General features: G+C 41.9%; 1 protein-coding gene across 1 annotated transcript in view; it reads right to left on the bottom strand.

Moving 5' to 3' along the window:
• KIF13B (kinesin family member 13B) overlaps nucleotides 1-21,468 on the bottom strand; it is a 126,591-nt gene that overhangs the window by 16,407 nt on the left and 88,716 nt on the right. The window contains exons 26-38 of the mRNA XM_041480858.1: nucleotides 19,019-19,048; nucleotides 18,345-18,444; nucleotides 17,917-18,043; nucleotides 16,567-16,622; nucleotides 14,958-15,082; nucleotides 13,647-13,823; nucleotides 12,049-12,141; nucleotides 10,716-10,868; nucleotides 9,720-9,797; nucleotides 9,153-9,206; nucleotides 8,282-8,302; nucleotides 1,742-1,859; nucleotides 1,202-1,335 (exon numbers count right to left, since the gene is read on the bottom strand). Coding sequence (XP_041336792.1) covers nucleotides 1,202-1,335; nucleotides 1,742-1,859; nucleotides 8,282-8,302; nucleotides 9,153-9,206; nucleotides 9,720-9,797; nucleotides 10,716-10,868; nucleotides 12,049-12,141; nucleotides 13,647-13,823; nucleotides 14,958-15,082; nucleotides 16,567-16,622; nucleotides 17,917-18,043; nucleotides 18,345-18,444; nucleotides 19,019-19,048 — 1,266 coding nt within the window. The remainder of the gene's footprint in view (nucleotides 1-1,201; nucleotides 1,336-1,741; nucleotides 1,860-8,281; nucleotides 8,303-9,152; nucleotides 9,207-9,719; nucleotides 9,798-10,715; nucleotides 10,869-12,048; nucleotides 12,142-13,646; nucleotides 13,824-14,957; nucleotides 15,083-16,566; nucleotides 16,623-17,916; nucleotides 18,044-18,344; nucleotides 18,445-19,018; nucleotides 19,049-21,468) is intronic.

The raw sequence follows: 21,468 nt of genomic DNA, 5'->3' as shown, positions 1-21,468 counted from the left end.
GTTTGTACAATTCCAGCCTCAGCACCAAGCAAAAGGCAAGATTAAAATGTAAAATGAATCCCCAATCAAGCTAAGAATATTTTAAAACTGCCTCACTCTTATTTGTGCTACATGTGCCAGAAATTTCTTTTAAAAATATTTAAGTGTTAGTAGATTTATTTTTGCTTTATCTGTTTAATATTTTACTGTATTTCTATTACGTCAAAACAACTTCCTGTACTCCTGGGATGTTCTTGTAACATCAAGTTTAGTGGTAGCAAAAAAAAGACCTGGATTCACCCACCAAAAAAAAGAGTTGTTCAGGGATTTTAGGGTTTGTTTGGAGGAAGATATTCTTTAAAATGTTTGCCTGCATGGCAAGAGGTGAAGAAAAGTCTGAGTTAGTAAGTAATGAGCTTCCAGAACTCCAGGCAAAGGGAAGAGGGTGAGAGCAGAGCCAGCATGGACAGAATGGAATCCCAAAAACTTTCACACAAGATCTGGCTCCAGATTCATCTTCAAAACAGTTTGTTAAACCTTCAACATTTACTCTAGAGGGAAATATTCCTTTGTAAATAAATATTCCTCACAAATAGAGGAGATTACATGATTTATAATGGGATTCTCTATTTCATCTGGTGTTTTTTTAAAAGACAGAAGTGTTTTTCCAGTCAGCTTGACTGTGCATCAACTTCTGCTCGGAGCACAGGAGCCACATCTGGAGCAGATGGGAACTTTGCAGCACAACAAAAGGAAAAAAAGGAAATCAAATGCTTCCCTGGCACGTGGAGTAGATAAGAATGAACAAAAGCAACTGCCCCAAGTACACAGGGAAAGATGGTAAAAGGTGACACGAGCTGGGTGAGGGGTGGGGATATGAAATAGGGAATTAAAAATAGAATTACATTTTCCTCCTGGCAATACACAAACAACACTAAGTGGCCTTCATAAATTTTACCATTGTTGCTGCGAGTGGGAGGCCCATAAATCACCCTGGGAGTGGAGCTGGCACTTGTAAAGAGCCAAGTGTGGGCTGAGTGTGTGTCAATAAGTTCCAGCAGCTCCACTATCCCTGGACAGGATGGAGGGGAAATGGATCACGAGGCTTTGCTGTGCCTAAAAGCCTGGTTTGCTCTGCAACAACTTTTATAAAACAGCTCTCTGCCAGCAAGCCCAGCAGCACTCACCAGTATTGGATTTTGTGGGTGATTTGATGCCTTACCTGCTGTGCAAGGGGAGAGCTCTGCCTGCCCTTTTTCTCATCTCTAACAGGGAACAGGGACTTCAGTAGCTTTGGCATCTGAGGCACCAAGGACTTGACAGGATTCAGGTAGGAAGCAGCCAGGCTACCAATACCTGTTGGAAAAACAAAATATTCACACATGCAAAGAATTCTTCTTTGGAGAAAGGGGGAAAAAAGCCCCAAAGCTGATTCAAAACCCTCTATAAAAAAATTTTAAAACCTTCTTTTTAGTCTAAGATGATTTCTGCGGTCAAAGAATTAGCCAAGGGAAAGCACTCTCTGACTTTTAGTGACACTCAGGAGCTGCAGTGACTTCATCCCATATTTAGGAAGTTCCCTGAGCTGAAGAAGAGCCCTAGCTGGATCAGGAGAGTTTGGTGAACTGAAGAAGAGCCTTACCTGGATCAGGGGAGTTTGGTGAGCTGAAGAAGAGCCTTACCTGGATCAGGGGAGTTTGTTGAGCTGAAGAAGAGCCCTGCCTGGATCAGGGGAGTTTTCTGAGTTTAAGAAGAGCCTTACCTGGATCAGGGGAGTGGTTCTGCTGCCCAGAGCCTGGCAGGGAGGTACGAGATGGACTAATGCCTCTACTGGAGTTTGTGGCACCTTGGGACACATCTTGCTGACTCTCCCATCGACCCTAGAGGGGAAAAAAAAAGGTGTTTTTCCAAGTTAGCACAACAGAAGAAGCACAGCAATCCCGACACACCCTGCACACCCCCTCTGCCAAGCTCAGAGTGCCAGAGCTGAGGAAAGACCCTTCCCCAGAGGTGCTTTTAGTTGGCAGACCCAGCCCTGCAAAGATGAGCACCCTCAGCCTAAAGACACAGAAAAAGTTTAATTCTAGACCTCATAGCTGTAATATTTCACTCACTTGTGCTGCTGTGTTTTAGAAGCTGAGTAGGTTACAACCAGGTGAAAATAATATGGTGCTGTCTGCCCAAAATTCCTGAATATTTTGTGTATCTACTCAAGAGTAGTGCCAGGAAAAAGGGTGAGGACAGAGCTTTAAACAAGACAAGAAATACAAGACCTAAAGGCTGGATGGTTGTGCCTGGAGTCAGAGAAAGGAGGAGATCAAGAGGAAGCAACTGTGGCACTGCAAAGTTTTCTGGGAAAGAGAAAGTTGGAATATCCAAGCTATGGATAGGCAGGACCCACAAAAAAGATTAGGACAGGTTAGGGTTTTGAAGATGAAACAAGATTATTTTCAGCCCTACAAAAGTCTGATGCAGATGAGGAAGAAATAGTGACAGAGAAAAGAGCATCTCCTCTGCCTTCCCAAGATCCCAGGGTTCTCTGGTTGGGTTTTCCCATGGATCCCACACACCATTCTGCACACCAGGGATGATTTCTCCTGCTTTTACAGAGGCCCACTGTAGTTTTGGAACTTTCCTCTCAAACTCACAGCCAGAAACTGGCCCAGTGACAAAGCCTCTTGGCTAACAGAGAGAAACCCCAAGCCACTGTTTCACAGCAGCATGTGAGTGTCAATAATTTGTGTCCAAATCCATTTTTTATTTATTCTTCCGTCTTGCTAGGCAAAATCATTTATAAATTTGTCTGCAATGATTACTCCAAGTGACTGGCCAGGGTGTGGCCCTGCTGGAAGTTTCATGGATGCAGGACAGGGCTTGGTTTTGGTTCACCAAACTGAGTGTGCAGAGCTGGAAGGGAAACCAAAATTCCATGGGGTTGTCCTGAAAATGTCTGAGGGAGGCACACATGCAAAATCAAACTGCCAAAGCAGCTCCTTCTCATTTATAGGAGACCTGAAGGCAACTCAGTACTCATTTATGAATCTATGGGTCAAAAAAGTCCAGGCTCAGACTCTTCAAGAAGTCTCAGGATCTTGTGGGAAGATGTTGTCCTGTTCAGGTGACAAAATGTTCTCAGGATGAGGTTGCAAAGCTTCACCTTTCCACAATCAGAAGTTGCAAGGACAGGATGGTGCAGCCAAAAAAACCCTGAAGTCTAATCCCTGATAAAAACTGAAGTCTAATCCCATTTATTTTTTTGGTGAAGAGTTTTGCTATGGTTGGTGCAAAATCTGGATTTTATTGTACCCTGAGTTTTGCTTGTGTTTTCAAAGATGTAACAACAGGCAGAGAAATACTTTCACAGTAAAAAGGTGCAGGAGTTACAAGGGATGGAAGGACCTGCTGCATCCTAGATCATAAGTTTAGTATATTTTTTCCTGGAGGAAGAGGGGGGGGGAAATGTGCTTTTTCAAGAAGCTCCCCACCGCTGGATGCAAGGAATTAATCTGACCTTGAACATAAAAATAATGACAGGCAGCCAAACTAATCTTAAGTGCAACTTGAAGTCATGAATGTTTCACAAATAATAAATAAGCCAGGATAGGAGGAATAGATTTCTCCACTGGGTTGAAGGTCACAGTGAGCAGCCCAGGGCAAGAATCATTTCCATTTGGATCTATAAGTCAGTCCCAGGGAAGCTGCTCCTGCTTTGAATAGCAAATAACCTCACTTGGGCAGAGCAGGACATGTCCTCAGCCCTCCTGCTCCAGGTACAGCCAGTACAGACAAATTTGGGATAACTGATGGGTGTCTGAGGTCACTGAGGCATCCTGGAAGTGAAGCTGGTGGAGGCCAGGCTGGGAGCAGCAGGAGTTTGTTTGTCTGCTGGTTTTGAGGACTTTGATGTTTAAGCCCTTCTTGGAAGCTTTCTGCTCTGCCCATGCCTTAAGCCTCCAATTCCAGCATCATCTTTTACCTGCAACTCATTTATGTCTTACACACATCCAAGAGTCACGTTTGAGGCTGGAAAATTCCACAAAATGCTAGTTCCACGAAACCATCTTTCCTATTCCTCATCCCCAAAGTATTTTTTTTTTTGGCTTTTGTGTTTCTATTAGTGTGGATTTCTCTCAGGTGGCCTTATCACGTGCAGAGATTAACAAAAAACAGAAGATTCAAACCAAATAGCACAAGACTCAAAATTATCTTGAAATACTGGTCTTGTTGCCTCCTGGCCTAGTCTGCCATCAGCCTGATCGATGTTGGCACTGGATTAGGAAAAAGAACTATGGAAGAGTGAAAAGCACCTGAAAGCTTTTTTTTTTTTTGAGAATATAAAGCTTGATTAGCGATCCTTTCAGATCTTGGGATAGTGATCCACTTAAAGACAAACAGATCAAGGTGCCACATCTTGAGCCAAGCCCAAGTGCTTCTGGAGGCCACAGAAGAAGAATAAATAGAAAGAATATTACAAATACTCAAGAGTATTGTAGCTTACTAGAACAAGGACTCAGTGCACGTAAAGAGCAACTAAATAATTTTCTGAGTCATGATCTGTGGAGTCAGAAGTGCCCTTCACTGAGTGTTCCAAGAGTAAAATGGTTTCAAGCAATATCTTGACTTTCTAGCCCTGTTTGGGGAATGCTGAAAAATTGGAGTAGGTAAGAACCAGCAGACCTCTTTCAGAATATTCATCCTGCACAGAAAGAATGGCAGCATTTGGTGACTTTTTCTGTAGGAAAAGGTTTTTTTGGTAGGATCTTTTAGAAATTTTGCTTCAGCCTTGATACTATAGATGACTACATTTTCTAAATAATTTTAAGTATTTTGCCAGGAGAAATAAAATTAAGGTCCTGAGAACAGGAATGAGAAAAGGATTTGTGTGGTTGTTTACTTAAGGCATGTTGGGTTTTTGAATTACACTTGCTTTGGAGAGAGTGCAGAGATCAGTTTTAGCCTACAGGTCAGATTTGGGACCCTCAACTCTGAGATGACAACAAACCATCAAAATTAGGTTAGTAATGGGTGGAGAAACATTTTGAAAAGAAAATACTGGAGACAACTGGAAGTGTCAAGTACTCTGCAGAGGGAAAAGGTAATTAATGAATGATTTTACTAAGCTGGATTGAAAGATAACCCATGTCAATCTCACTAAAATAAAAATAATTATTAACTATGTTAACTTGATGAAGTTCCCAAGTTTCCCATCTGGATGTCATCCAAGACTCTCCTGTGTTGCTTTGTGCATGCACCACTACAAGTTTTAAGTTTATTCTTCTTATTATTATTTAAGTGCTGTGAATCTTTTCTCTCTCAAGAAGGGTGGTAAGAGAAAGAGAGAAAGCTTATAAATCACTTGCCCAGAGGAGTCATCATTTCATGAATATATTTGCTCTCTGCCAAGTGACCAAACAAAGGTCAAGTGATTTAATTTAACAAATCCAAGTAGCCACCAGAAAAATGCATGTCCCTTGATGTGTTTTAATGCAGAGCTGTTTATAAAGTGGTTTATTTTTATAAAACCTTCTCCTTCTTCTCCTCTGCCTTCCCTTCTTTCACACATCCTCCATGAAAAACCCCAGGGGATTTATTTCATGCACAAAACCTTTAGGGCAGGAAGGGATGATCACTACCTAAGTCATCTGAGGCTTTACCTGACAAATCTTTCCTTGAAGTTGACAGACCATTAAAATGCAGCCACTGGGTAAGAGAAATGAATAATTCTTGTGTTTTATTATTTCAGCAGTTCAGAAAAGGCTTAGGAAAAGGTGACCATGGAGCACTGGAACACAAGCAAACAGCTGGGACACACAGCTGGGACAAAAGGCACTTGTTCTCATGAACAGCAGGATTATTCAAGTTCAATCTACACGGTATCAATTTGCTGGGAAAAACTCTGGTTCCCAGAAAAACCTGAAGGTTTAATGGCACCATCTTGCCTAACTTGGATTTTCAGCTATAAACACTAGGTCTTTGGGAAAGGAAGGACAACTGTCCAAGACAAAATGGTTCTTGTCAGAGGTGTTTTAAGAGCAACTCGTGGTATTTTTCATCAATATGTCATTTAGTCTGATCTGTAAAACACCTCAGAGGTGCCTTCCATTCACTGTGCCTCTGATTCATCCAGTTTAGTCAATGCAGTTTTTAAAAATTCAGCGTCCACCTGAAATAAATTAAATTAAATTTCCAGCAAAAGCCCCCTTGAATATGAAAATTCACCCCCTGTATTTGATATCAAGACTAAGACACTCAATACCCCTGCATCACTTGATGTGCAAGGAGAAATCAAAATCATCTCAGTCTTCCCTAACCACATCTGCAGTTGTAACAGGAGTAAAAATTGCCTTTTTCTCATTTAAGCAAGCAGACAGAACCTAGAGGTGAGGCCACGTGCAGTAAGACCATAAAACTCAACTGAAGTAAATTCAGAAATTAAAAATTCTCAATGGTGACTTAAATATTTCCCAGGAATGCACAGCTCAGTTTGCCTCATCCTGCTCCCTAGAATCTCTCTGTGCTCTCAGCACACTGGGATACTCTTTAAGGTGTTTTTTTCCCCAAAATGTGCCAGTCCCACACCTCTGCTCCAGTCCTGGAGAAGGACCTTTCCAGCTCTTCAGGAGGATGTGATCACCCATCCATGCTTTTACTACCAAAGTCTGCAAAATGAATCCATGCCTTAATTCTTGAAATTCCTGAGCTGCCTGTTGCAGTTGCATTGACACCGCCTTTAATTCTTATTTCAACTCATATAATATTCTTGTTTAATACTTTTTTTTTTTTTTTTTTTTTTACAGGGGAATGAGCCCTGGCTTTTCTAAGTGATGGAGAATGAAGCAAATCCTAAATTTTACCAGCATGGATGGTGCTCAACATAGAAAAATGAGACTGAGGAGCCCTTTCCACAAAGCTAAAAATCCATGGTAAAAGCAGCAGGGGTGCAAGGAACAACAATTACAGAGAGAAATAAAGAAATGGAATAAAAGTTAAGGAAAGGAATATTCTGGGATGTGCAAAGGGCTTCCATCCATATTTTGCACCCAGTTCAGGTGTTGTTAGTGTCCTGTGACTGCTTTTTCCTGTGATACATTAAATCACTTGTCTGGGATTGGCTTATTATAATAAACAACACCAAATTCCTGGTAAAATGGCAATAAAATAACAATCCATGACTGGAGAAGACTTCTTTGCCACCAAATTTCTCACCAAGGGACAAAGACATCCAGCTTAACCAAAATTCTGCCTGTCAAGCTCCTCTCAGGTCCTTTATGCTGAACTGGACAGGACTGATCTCACCAGTGAGCTCTGTGGTGTCTGTGTGCTATAGGGACATTTAAGGATCTGTTAAATATTTCATTGGGATTACAAAAGCTTTTGCTCATCTTCTTATTGAAACTGGATCACTGCATGACAGTTTGGGTTGGGAGGGTTTAAAGATCACCTAATTCCAGCTCCCTGCCCTGGGCAGGAACACTTCCACTAAGCCAGGCTGTGCCAAGCCCTGCCCAACGTGGCCTGGAACCAGAGATCCCTTCAAAACCAGGAATTCCCAGCTGGGGAGGTCCCATCTCCATGTCCTGAGGAACAAGTGCCTTGGATTGAAGCTCACTGCAAGCAAGGGGAGCAGCTCCACCACCTCAGCTTCACATTCCTGCAGCACAGAGTCTCTGTCAGCAACTACAGCCACGGCCAAGAGCTGCAAATCCTCATGCAAACCACTGCCAACAATTCCAGTTAACCAAAGCTTGGGAAAAGGGGTCATTCCTCTGAGAGCACTAACACAAAACTAAGGAAAAGCATGTTTTCCATTGGGCCAGTTATTTTAAATTCATTTGTTTGCAGAAATCAAGAGTTGCTCACACTGATCTATAAAAGCCATAAAGCCTGAGCAAGATTTGAGAGAGAAAATCTCAATGTTTATCTCATCTCCAGGCTAATGTTCACTGGCAGATATTTAGATATTTGCTTGCTTTCATGTCTGGTTTTTTTTCAGCTGAGAGGGAGTTATTTCTGAAACGACTTCACCCTGTCCAAAAAATCTGTGAGAAATGGCACTGAACAGCTCCAGCTCTGTAAGAACCCATCAGATGCACCCAAGGAGAAAAGTTCTCTGCTTTGTACCAGTTCACGCTGCATTAATGACAGCATTTCAATGGAAAAACTCGTTTGCTCTGTGCTATGCAAAAGAGGCACCACCAGCAGCATCTTCAAAGCAGGAAATAAAAGCGTGTGAGTGAGCGAAATCAACTTTATAGTGAGATAAAATTATTATCCCACTCATTAGGTGGACCTAATGCATTACCTCTGCTGGGACCTTTGGACTCTGAAACATGCAATGAGAGAAATCATTGAGGGGAAGGGGGAAGGGAGGAGAAAAACAGAAATCATTAAGAATCCTAATCTTTAATTTTTGCTTTAAAAACCTTACAATATTGAAACACCCCACAGTTCTCTCCAAATAGAAGTTGCTACAAACACTTCATCACCTGCACATATTTTAGCATTCTCTCCATGGATCAGATGTAGCAGATTTAGCAACCAATGCTGGAGCACTACATCAAAATTCTATTATTCTGTGCAACTGCATTATGCATTAAAATGCCTTGTCACCACCAGATTCTCCCCCTCAAAATGACTCCACGCTTGCTGGGCAGAATATCTATCAGGAGGAGATCCTTCAGTTGATCTAGGATTTGGAAAAATAGGCTTAAATTTAATTTTTCACCTTTTAAAGGAATGCTTTGGGTCTCTAGTGGTGTTTTTAAGGAGTGAAATGGGCTGGATTATCACCCACCACAAGTTTAGGATGACTGGGAGGTCAGGGACTTTCTTCACAGCCTTTACTCTGTCTAGAGGTGGACTTGGACTGAGACATGGACCCCAAAACTCTTCCTTTCTCCCAGCTTTTTTTCCTCCACCCAGGTAAAAGCTCTGGAAGAGCTCTAAAGCTGGACAATGCTCCTGAGTATCCCACAGGGACTGGGACAAGAGCTGGGAACTTCCCCAGAGAGGTCCAGAGCAGCACATCCCAACCTATTTCTGTCCCAAGGATCCAGGAGCACATGGGGGTAGCCCATTTTTCATAAATATTTCCCTTTTATGCCCCCAATCACTGAGTATTTGGGTAATTTCCTTTTTTCCCCAGTTTTCCCAGGAGATCTGCAGATACTCACCCTGTTACTGCTCAGGTTATACGGGGGGGCTAAATCCTGGCGGCTTGCAGAAAGCTGGAAGAGTTAAAAAAAGCAGAATTATTTCTTAAAAAGAACTTTAAAAAATTCATAACTATGCCTCTTGGCTAGTTAGACTAAAAAGAAATAGTTCTTTGGTGAAAGCAGAATCACAGTCCAAGAAATTAAAGGTGAAAATTTAATTCTTGACCTGGGAGGAGCCAGAATTTGACATTAGTTTGATTACCAGTTCTATCAAATGATTTCTTTCCAAATTTTGGGTGGCAGAAGTCTCATTTTGCTTATGCACAACACTGCCACAAAGCTTAAGTTCAGCACATAACTGACTTCAGCATATTACTTGTAACTTGTTTGGAAATCTTCTAAAGAAAAAGAGAAAAAACCCACCCCTTCAACTTGGAAAGGAAATGAAAAATCTCCATTGTTCAGGGAAAATAAAAAAGTAGCACAGAGGGGTCAAAAAGAAGGAAATTCATTGCTCTGTTCCATGACTCCAGGACCTGAGAATGAAGAGTGGAGCTGCTGGAGATGCCAGCAGGGAAAACTCACCCGATTCACGTTGGGGGAGCTCAGGCTCCTGCGGTAGAGTTTTCCTTTTCCCATCAGCTGCTCCTTTACAGCAACTTCCTGGCAGTCACAGAGAGCAAAACGAAGAAAATGAGTGTATTTGGCAAGAATTAAAGCTCTGATCATCCCAGGATAGCTTTGTCTATACAAGTAAAATGCTTCTGAGCTGCCTTGTGGCACAGGCTGCTGTCTGTAAAGTTTACACGGCTAAAATTATCAATGGATAAATTTTAACATCTGGTATTTTGCTGATTGGCATGTGTAGGATTTTGCAGTCTTGATTCTAGGAGATGACAGAGATGCAAAGACTTAGACTCTCTTTCCTAGCTGTGCTCTTATTTTAATCCTTTAAACTAATTATAAATGACAGGGAACTTGCTTTCAATATTTAAAGTGCATCACATTTCCCTGTGAATTTATAGTGGGCAGGCACAAGCTCCAGCTTGTTTTGCATAACTTTTCTGTTTGTGCTTGCATAATTTATATCCAGGAGAAAAATTTTTAACAAATGTTTTTCTCTCCTCTATTTTTCCTGGTAAACAGATCAAGTTATAGTACTTAAAATTAACCCAATCAATGTCTTTTTTTTTTATTGGCAGGATGGCTTTGGTGAATTCAAAGTAGAATGTGGGCAAAATGACAAAAAATCTACTGGCAATTGCAGAAAACTATTGGTAAAGCTTCAGAAAGCAAAAGCTAAGGCCACATAACTCCTTTTCCTAAACCAGAATTAGCAATGAACAGCTTAAAACCAAACCAAGCTCCCCAGAACTGTGCCCTGGGCAGGGAACTCCCAGCCCCATCTGTGCTGGAACTGAGCAAGGACATCTCTGCTGCCCTGGATCTTTGCCACAGGCCCACTTTGGGAGGCTGAGGTGTGCACTGGGGTGGTTTTTGGAGTTGTTTGGTAGCTTGTGTGCAGTCAGGGGGTGTTTGGATGGCACACAGTGTGCTCAGCACTCCCTGCTGCAGCCAGACCTGGCGCAGCCGGTCCAGGGTGAGGATGTTCTCCACGGCCAGGACGCTCCGCAGGTACTTCTCAATGTAGGCTTCAGAGTCAGCTGAAGCTGCATCTTCCACGTTTGCTGCCATCCTGGCCAGTGCCTCCCGCTCCTCAGCCCCTTGAGCATCCTGAGGAGGCAAAAAGAGAGGGCAGCATTTTAAAATAAACCCGAAATCTCCCACTCACTCTCAGAGAAAATGCATTTTTAAACCACACAGCACCAGCTCAGCACTCTTTGTCCTTAAATTCAGAGGCAGATGAGAATCATGGAACAGTTTGGGTTGGAAGAAACCTTAAAACTCATCCCATACCACCCCCTGTCACGGGTAGGGACACTTTCCACCATCCTAGGCTGCTCCAAGCTCTGTTCAACCTGGCCTTTGACACTTCCATGGATGGGGAGTCCAGAACCTCTCTGGGCAATCACTGCCTCATCACCCTTGGAGAAAAGGATTTCTTCCTAATATCTATTCTAGATTTCTTCCTAATATCTATTCTAAATTTCTTCCTAATACCCAATCTAAGATTCTGATCCAAATAAACACCTTGTGCCACGTAACCTGCACAGGTGCTGCTGCCACTGTCACAGACATCTCAAGCTGTACATGGTTATTGTTTTGAGGCTTTTTGGGTTCTTTCTGAGAGTCTCACAGCAAGACATTGCCATTAATTAGCAAAAGGGCTGCATTCAGATATTTCATAATTAAAAAGTGCTTGAGCACATTTGGGGCGTTATCTAACCTGAGAGGAAAACAAAATTTCAAGTGAGCTGCAAGAAGAAAAAAAAATAGAACATTGCTCGAGAAGCATTTCAACACAGAGTGCAAAATGCAGCAGAACATGAAAGAGCCAGGCAGCAATCAGAGTTTTGGCTCTTCATGTGTTAATGTTTTCACAAGTGCCCTGATAGAGCATCTCTTTGGAAAGAAAGGATTAGCATCTAACTGGGAATATGCTCAGGAATCAAGAGCTGCATAAAGACATTACTGAGAAAAAGCCACTTTGTTATTTTTTTCCACAGATTCTCGTGCTCCCCGCAGCAGCCACTTCACCTGCCCATTTTTCCTCCTTCTTTTTCCCTCCCCATCTCTCTTCAAACTGCCTCTTCAAGGACCTGAGCAAATAGATGCTCACTCAACAAAATACACAGTGACAATGCTAAGTCACAGCATGTAAAGGAACAGGCTCCATCTTTTACAAACCACAGTTTCTGCTGGCAGCAGCAAGAGCCAGCATGCCCAGATTAGGGGGGAAAGCACAAAATTAGAGGCTCTTGGCCAATTTGAGACACTCTGATTTCTTACTCACCTCTGGAATGTTTGAGACTATCTCAAAAGTGACGCCACAGCCAGGGATGGAACTTCGGGGGGACATTCTTCGGAGGAAACTCTGTGCAAAACCCTGTGGGGAGCAAACACGAGGAAAATGTGGATTAACAGGTTCCAGCTGAAATAAACATGAGGAAAATGTGGATTAAGAGATTCGAGCTGTGGATTAAGAGATTCCAGCTGAAATAAATGCAGTTCACAATGAAAGAAGCCCAAACTGCAAAGTTTAACCAGTAAACATGTAAGAGCCAAAGATTTCAACTTGGAAAAAATCATTTGCTTGCTTATTGTGGATACAGAGAAGGAGTCACTTCCTTCCTTGCAAGGTGACTGTTTCACCAAGCATCAGCTGCTTTTAGAGGTGCTTTTTTTTTCATGACAGAGCCCTAGGTGACTTGTCTTGAATATTGACAAGTACAGACATTAAATTCTTGACCAAAGAGATCGTTATGAAGAATGATTTAAGGGGCATGGTCATTGTTTATGCTGACTTGGCGCCTTGCAGGGTTAAGAACTGGACTGTTGAATTAATGCAGAGATGAGTCATTCAAAGATGCTGCTGAGACAAACTCCCAGGAAAGGTTATTGACGGGGGTTTTTAGAAAAACAGGAAGAAAGCCGAAGATTCTGTGTTGGATGAAAGTAAAAAAGGGCACTGACTAAATCTGTAGAAAACAGAATTGATGAAGACTTCACCCGATTGTGATTATTGGCACATTCAATTGATCTGTTCAATACAGTCTCCCATTCCACAGGACAAAAAATTCACTGTTCTTCCCCTGCTGAGAAAAAGCTTCTGCCTGATGGAAGCACCAAGAACTGGGGTTCTACTTCCAGCACTGGGAATTGCCTACAGGGTTTCTGGGTGTGACCACACCTCTTCTCTTTGCTCTTGCTTCAGATTTTAACTACAGATGTGCAACCAGAATAACAATCCAGGCTTTCTGCTTTGTCATTATCACTGCCAGGGGAGGCTGGATTCTCAGACAGTGCTGAACAAACTCCTTCCTCCCTCATCGTTGTCAGGATTTATATTATTTTCAGGGCATGATGCTGCAAATGGAATGACAACTTCACTGCCTGCTATTTATCAAACCCTGCTCTCACCTAGACATTATTGTAAGAGCACCAGCTGGAAAACATAAAGGACCAAGAGTGATTAACTCTGGTGAATTAACACAAGGGATCTCTCTTCCAACTATTCCTAGCTGATTTCTAAATACCTGGTGGTGTAAATAAAAATGGTTAGCAGCAATGTGTGGACTTCATATAGGGCTAGGGAAACAAAGAAGTTCCTTTATGCAAAATACAAACTCCGAGCTCACGAGAAATTAACTCTTCTTCATTTTCCAGTGAGAAAGCACTCAGTGGTTAAGAGAAAAATTAACTTCTCACACTTAGATGCCTTAAAAAACAAGCTGTGTAATCATCCACAACGCAAGGGATACCAGGAAAACGACTTGGCAGCTCAAAGCCTCGCTGGACGCCGCTGATCCGGCGCTTCCACCCAGGCTGAGATGGGGGGAGAGAGGAGGGAATGCGAGTCCTGGGAAGTGGGAAGGGCTGCAGGAGCTGTACCTGTCTGCCATAGACGTTGACACAGATGCGCTTGCGCAGCACCAGCTGCATCTCTGCAGGGTGGCTGAGCTGGACAGTGGCTCTGACAATCAGGTAAACCCTCTCCTCCGCCGCCGTCCCCTTGCTGAGCTGGATGCAGTCGTGGACCGTGGAGTCCCACGAGGCTTCTGCTTTCACCTGCAAAAAGGGGGAAAAAAAATAAATGTATCCTCTAATAAGCATAATTAGGTGTATAATTAACTGTAATTAATTAAGCATAATTAGCAAAAATACATAATACATAAATTTTGAGAGTCGGCTTCTCCGTTTCGCTCCCTGTGAAGAAAAAATCCCCGCACTTTAGAAGAGGCCATTTAAAAATCAAGATCAGTTTGCCAAATGAAGACGTTGGGATTAAAAATGCCAACTTGCTCAAAATCTGGAACATTTCCTCTTGAAAAAAGATCTCTGAATACCCAGGATCATTGCAAATAAATTATAAAATATGCAGAAGTGCAGGACCATTTGGCCTAATTTATTAAGATAAACCAGAGAGCAACAGAGATTGCAGTGGAAATCTTCTATCACGCCACAAAAATTCTCTTGGTCTGTATCTGAGAAATAACTGTGCTGAAGCCTTTCTAGCAATACAGCAAAAGCTGGAATTTTTCTTCTTGCATGTTAAAATATAAGTATTAATGAAGATTTAATGGTTTATCTTCAAGCCATAAGAAAAATGGCCTGGTAGCCAAATTTCCAGGCTCTAAATACAAATCAGGACAAAAACAAATCCCTAACAGAACTACCAGGAATAAAGCTCTTCTAAAAACCAAAAAAAGTTTCAGAAAAAGAAGCCAAAATTTAAGAAATGAGTCAGAGGTTCTAAACCTAATAGTAGAAATTATAAACCAACAATTGTAAAGTTGTGAAACTATGAGTTATGTGGCAAAATGGAGGATAATGAGTGTAACAATGCAGAGGTAAAAATGTTAACAATTAACAATTAATTGTTTTTTCAACTAGGGCTTTTGTACTCTGATTCACTCAGAGGTTTTGCTGTGTTAAATACAAACTGAATCTCAGGCTTTTGGAATGTTTGGATGAAGGAAGATCCTTGAGTTTTACTATTTTCCAAATCATGGTTATACTTCCAGTGAATATTCCTTGAAAACACAGTTGCTCACAGGCGAAACAAGTGCTTTATCACTTTTATGACCTATTTGATGTATTATTTGCACATGTGGTCATATAAAAAGAATTAAAATTAAATTTAAAATTAAAATTTAATTAAAATTAAAAGACAAAAATTTCCTGGTCTGCAGCTTCCCTTACCTCACTGTCATGATGCTTCACAATCTGCAGCTCAAAGAATTCCTCCTCTTCCTCTGCCACCAGAGTAGCATCCCAGCCTCCTGCCTCTGGGTCATCCAGGTTATCCTGGGAGCTGAAGTCATCAGCTGCAAACAGGAGGGGATGTGGAAGGTGAGGAAACACAAAACAATCACCCTTTTTAAAAAACATCAGCAAGTCATGAATTCACATTTTCACCCCAGCTCCCCAGCTTGGCTACTTAGACTTCACCAGCAAAATTAAAGCTGCATTGCTCCACTTAAAAAAAAAAAAAATCCCATTTCTATACAGAAAGTGTGCACAGAGATTTGGGGACAGAGACTCAAATGTGCCTAATAAGGGGCAGGAATCTCCCCTTCCTTGCCCACAGGTGGATTTTCAGCACTGAGCTCATTTGGCATTAAATATGTGGTGCTGTTAAGATAAACTGCTGGATGAACAGGAGAAAATACAGTACTTTTAGATCATGATTAAACTCTTAAATCTGGGTTTTGAGAAGCTCAACCTGTCCTGGATGGAGTCCCTCCCCATGAATTATTAACCAGCTCCTCTTTGAAGCCATTGGATCCATGGATGTGCTGTCCCAGGTGGACAAACCATCAATGCCAGAGGATTGCAGCCCAGGTCTCCTCCCACCAGGCTGAGTGTCACCTCTCCTTTTCACCTGACACCTCTCATCCAAGTATTAACCCTCCTTTAAACATCCTATCAAGGATTTATTTAACTGACTGCTCCCTGGATTGCTTTGGAGCTGTCACCTTCTTGCTTCCAACTTCCCATCTTTGGTAGGAGCATGTGACAAACACATTGTTCAAACTGGATCTTGCATTGGGATGCACTGAAACATGGAATTATTAAAACCCTATGATGACTCAAATGTGCCTAATAAGGGGCAGGAATCTCCCCTTCCTTGCCCACAGGTGGATTTTCAGCACTGAGCTCATTTGGCATTAAATATGTGGTGCTGTTAAGATAAACTGCTGGATGAACAGAAGAAAATACAGTACTTTTAGATCATAATTAAACTCTTAATTTGGGTTTTGAGAAGCTCAACCTGTCCTGGCTGGAGTTCCTCCCCATGAATTATTAACCAGCTCCTCTCTGAAGCCACTGGATCCATGGATGTGCTGTCCCAGGTGGACAAACCATCAGTGCCAGAGGACTGCAGCCCAGGTCTCCTCCCACCAGGCTGAGTGTCACCTCTCCTTTTCACCTGACACCTCTCATCCAAGTATTAACCCTCCTTTAAACATCCTATCAAGGATTTATTTAACTGATTTCTCCCTGGATTTTTTGGGGGCTTCTTGGTTCCAACTTCCCATCTTTGGTAGGAACATGTGACAAATACATTGTTCAAACTGGATCTTGCATTGGGATGCACTGAAACATGGAATTATTAAAACCCTATGATTCCTCCCATACATAATATTGCTTATTTTGAAACATTAAGCAATATGTTTCAGGGAAAATGGACACTTCTCCAAGTAATCCACCTGCCATTCCAGGCTACTGCTAATTTTAAGAGCTTGCTTCAATTCTGAAATATCACTGGCTGGACAAAGTTTGTTTCCAAATTACTCTGATCACTTACCATTCAAGTCAAGGAATATAACAGGAATGTGAGTTTCCATACCAGCCACAGGAGTCCTAAAATACAAGACAGGGACAATGGTGGCATTTAAAGTAAGAGAGATTTACCCAGCACACGTCCCTGATGGTCCAAACCCTCAGGACACTGTATTCAGTCTGCAAATTTTAGCCAGACCATTGATAACCTTGGCAAACCTCTTTATTTTAATTTACTGCTGCAGATTCCAAGAGACTCAAATAAATTAGTATTTCTTTTATATCAGCTCTCTTAGAATTATTATCTTCTTTGACCTCTGCTTTCTGAAGTGTTTTCCCTCTCCTAAATGCTAATAGCAAAATTAAGTTTATTTACTCTGACACACACATTCATGAAATGCAAACCTCTCTACTTGAGTGATGGCAGGGAAAATGGGGAATCAGAAAAGCCAGTCTCAAAGTTTTTAAACTAATACTGATGCTGCCAATCCACACAGTTATTACTCTTTCTTACCAAACCCATACTGAGCCAAAACTGATGGATTTATAGTGAAAAAGAGCAGGCTGGAGTCTTGTAATATATAAAGTGCTTGAATCATACTAAACATTTCCTCTGGTGCAAACCAGATTCTTCCAGGAGCAAGTTTCCTGCTCCCCTGTTTTTAAACCTAATGAAACACACTGATATGAAAGTTATGTGTTTCCAACAAGAACTTGATATTTTTTTTTATGTTTCAGAAGCTCTGACAAACTTCAGCTTCAAACTCCATGACACTCAATTCCATCAATAAATACTGTCAGAGGCTTGCTCAGAGAAGATATTCAGGAAGTTTCAAGCAACTGAAGATGAGTTTGAGGTGAAAAAACACCGAATTCTTATCTGCAGTTGTTGCTCACAGCTGATCCAGCACAGCAGCCTCAGTCTAGTGCTCTCTACTATTTTTAATGTTCAGAAAATTACATGCAACACTTGCTGACTAAACAGAGTTTGTTCTCAAACCAGGAGTGCAACAAAACGCTCCTGGAGATGCAGTTTTATGATGAGGGCAGCCTTTTAAGTGAATGAACTAGGTAGTTAACATATTAGCTAATTTTTTTAAATGGCGAGTGCAGTGGTAATAAATATTGATTCCTTTTTTTCAGAAGGTTATAATTACACCCTGATCAATAACAGTATAGTTTACCAAACAGCATTTCTGGATTTCAGAGACACAACCTGATAAAATAATTTAAGCAAGAGGCCTAATTTTAACAACTTTGCTCATGCAGGGTACAGAGGCCAGATTGAGGAGAGAAAAAAAATGGCCACAATCCAAAGCCAGGAATGGGCTGTGCATCATTTTTACATCCCTCCTCTGGGAATGGATGTTCCTACCACTCTGCTGGAGCTCCAGGGATCCCACTGCCAGCAGAAGGAACCATCACAGCATTCCTTTCTTCTGTGAGGGTCAGCCTCATCTCCAACAGCTGAGCCTCCCGATCCGCGTCGTCCTCTGTTTTATCTGCAAGATGTCAGGATGGCAGAGCAGCTCTGAGTGCCTCTGGCACGTGGCAGGAACTTTGTACCCCCATGACAGAATCAACCCTGCTCTGCTCACGACCCAGCACACAAAGAAACACCCCAAAACAACAAACCATTTCATAGAAGCTTCTCCAACTGTAACTTCAACCCCAAAAAAGCAAATTACTGCTGAGTTCAGAGCTCCAACTCTCCATGAACATGTTTTCTACATTTGACAACATATTGAGATAAAAATGTGTGCCCATCTCTCAACCTTTTGCCTTCAACAGCATTTTCCTTACCAGGCTTCCCCACGAGTTTCTGCAGCTGCTGATCAAGGTACTCCTGGCGCTTTGTTAAGGCACAGAGCCACTTCCGACGGAGCCTCTCCAAGTCCCTGTCCTAAAAAGAGGACATTAAAAAAACACATTAAATAAAAAAAACACATTAAAAAAAAAAGTCCTAAAAAACCACATTAAATATTGCTCCAGGAAAGCCAAGGTTTCCTGACTGTGGTTTGCACATTTTTTACAAACCCTTCTGCTCATCCTACACCCAAGCACAAGACGAAGACACATGTAAACCCTTCAACTCTCCACATCTTATTTGAAGTATTTTTGCTTGCCAACTCTTTAACTTTTTTTCTGTACTACCCAGCTGAAAAAAACCCTTCATTTTATATAATTCTTCGCCACCTAACTACTCCAAAACTGACTAACCACTGGAGCTGGAAACCCCAGTCCTCACCACCCCCCTCAGTGTTTAGCAGCCTCATGTCAGGAATCCATCCCTACCCCACACCATCCCACTCTTATGGCATTGGCAAATGTGCCCTTAAAATGATTTTTTTCAAGTGCTCATGCCCTTTAAATAACCCCCAAAACATATGAATATCCCTAAGAACATTCAGTTCCTCCTCTAATATGCTTTAATCTGAAAACTTTTGCATCTGTAGGAGAGAATTTTGGATTTTTACCTGATAACTGTCCATTTCATCCTCTTCTTCCTGGGCCAAAATACAAAAAAACATATAATTAATTTTATTTTTTTTGATAGCAGAAGACACTGAATGTAAAAGGTGTAACTATTTTAAGCAATATTAACAGTCTTACATAAAAATAAAACTCTGAGTTTAGCAATGGTCAAATAATTAAAACACACTGACATCCCAAAGATTTGCTGATATCATCTCATCCAAACACCAACCAGAACAACCCAATAATTATAAATGGAAAAATTCAAAGTAAAGTAACTATCAGAAGTCTTAATAATTGAAAGAAACTGGAATACAAGAAAAAAACAGGAGAAACTCCTTAAAACCTCTTGATCCTGGACAGCAAAGAAAAATGTTGCTTTACCTCTAGGACTTAAGTGTTTCAGCAAGTGCTGAAAAATCCAAATCTGGTATAGAATCCCAGAATTGTTAGGACTGAAAAAGACTTTTAAGAGTCCATTGTGTCCACCCTTCAACCAGCACCACCACCATGGTCAGCACTGAACCTCAAGTGCCAAATCCACAGGTTTTTGGAAACATTTCCAGGGATGGGGACTCTACAAGTGCCTTGGGCAGCTGTGCCAGGGCTGGACAGCCCTTTCCATGAAGGAATTGTACAAAATATGCAGCCTGAACCTCCCCTGGCACACTTTAAGGCTGTTCCCTCTCATCCTGTCCCTGTTCCCTGGGAGAAATCCTGATCCCACCTGGCTGCACCTTCCTGTCACGGAATTCCAGAGAGGAAAATTTCCTCTGGAGCTTCATCTTCTCCAGGCTGAACCCCTTTCCCAGCTCCCTCGGTCCCTCCTGGGGCTCCAAACCCTTCCCCAGCTCTGTTCCCTTCCCTGGACATGCTCCAGCCCCTCAGGGTCTCTCCTGTCATGGGGGGCCCAGAACTGCCCCCAAAACTGAGACGTGTCCAAAATGACTGAAGGTAACTTTGCTGCAAAGTTTTTAAAGGAGAAGAATTTAAAAAATCTACTGCAATTATTAGGGAATTAGAACAGCAGCCACACTCAGGAGTGACAATGCAGACGTTCAACCTTTTATTCCCATTATTTTCCCACCTTTAATTCTCGACCTTCATCCCAAGCAGAGCCACTTGCAATGAGCACAACTGCCCCTCCTCACAGGGAATTGAAAAGGAATGAGGGCTCCAATCCTCAAGGAATTATTACTTATCTAGTTAAGCAATAACGAGCCACCAGAGCCTACTTTTCTACCTTTATCATGAAAGCAAAAACTTAGCTAAGCTAAAATTAAAAAGCCACAGAGAAGAGGCATTTCCTTAGTTCAAGGTCATTAGAAAATCCGTCACATTCCAGAGATACCTGATTTACCTGAGATAAGAGAAATGACAATAAGGGGACTAAAAATCCAGGTGCTGATGTCCAAAGCCTATTGTAATCAACAGGTCTCATAAAATCTGATTTTCAATGGCCCTTTCCCACGGGGGTTATCAGTGTCAGGCATAACTCACTGGTTTCTCTCTCTTAAGTTGAGTTGAAGACTTTCTCCTTGATAAAATTACTATTTTGGGGACTGCCAGCTCTGTGGGATAAGTCTGGAACTGGTCAGTGGATCAGGAATTCACTGGGGAATAAATAAGGTGAGGCAGACAGGATACTCCCCTGGGACTTGTCCCTACAAAGGGGCACTTGTAGGCTGTGGGTGAAGGAAAAACTGCAAGAATCAATCATGCTGTCCTAGGAGAGAAACTTCCTCCATTCAGGAATTTCCTGGCTTTACAGGAAGGAAATGTGGGTATCAGGAGCTGCTGTGATGGAAAAGCTGCAGGGAGAGCCAGCAGGAGCATAATGGGGAATAACAGGAACAATCTGCCCAGGATGCTGCTGGAAAGGTGGAAAAAATTCCCCTTTTTGTACCTCGGACACACAATGAGAAAGGACTGCCCTGGTGAGGAGACAACAGAAACCCCAAATACTTCAGAGCTCAAAGGAAAAGCCATCCTGATAAAGCAAAAAAAGGGGAGCAGACATGGACTGGATCATGCACTGTCAATAGGGTAAATATTTTGGGACATCTACTTTTCCACTCAGCTGGCCTTGTCTCAAGCTGGGCAGCAAATCAAAAAAGTTCAGAGACCTGTTCTGCTGCACCAGATTTTGGCTTTGCCAGCTCCAGGGAGTCACTGAATTCTCATTTATCTGCTGGAGGGAAAAAGTCAAAGTGCACCAGAAACTCACAGGAGCACTGCAAAAAGACAATTCCTTAAAAGAGAGGGATATACATGAGGTGAAGTGTGTATGAGATTGTCCAAGAACTGCCCAACATCTACTGTGGGCCACAAGTGCTTCCTGGAATTCTAACATTTGGAATTTGACACTATTTAAATATATGTTGCATTGATTTGTTTTAGTTTCAATTTTTAATTTGAATACTTTAAATTAATTTTTGTTTTGAATACTTAA

The sequence above is a fragment of the Pyrgilauda ruficollis genome, unplaced genomic scaffold, assembly GCF_017590135.1.
Source record: "Pyrgilauda ruficollis isolate IOZ18807 unplaced genomic scaffold, ASM1759013v1 scaffold54, whole genome shotgun sequence".
NCBI lineage: Eukaryota > Metazoa > Chordata > Aves > Passeriformes > Passeridae > Pyrgilauda > Pyrgilauda ruficollis.
The sequence above is the reverse complement of the archived record's forward strand: the minus strand, read 5'-3'. Positions and strand labels throughout refer to the sequence as shown.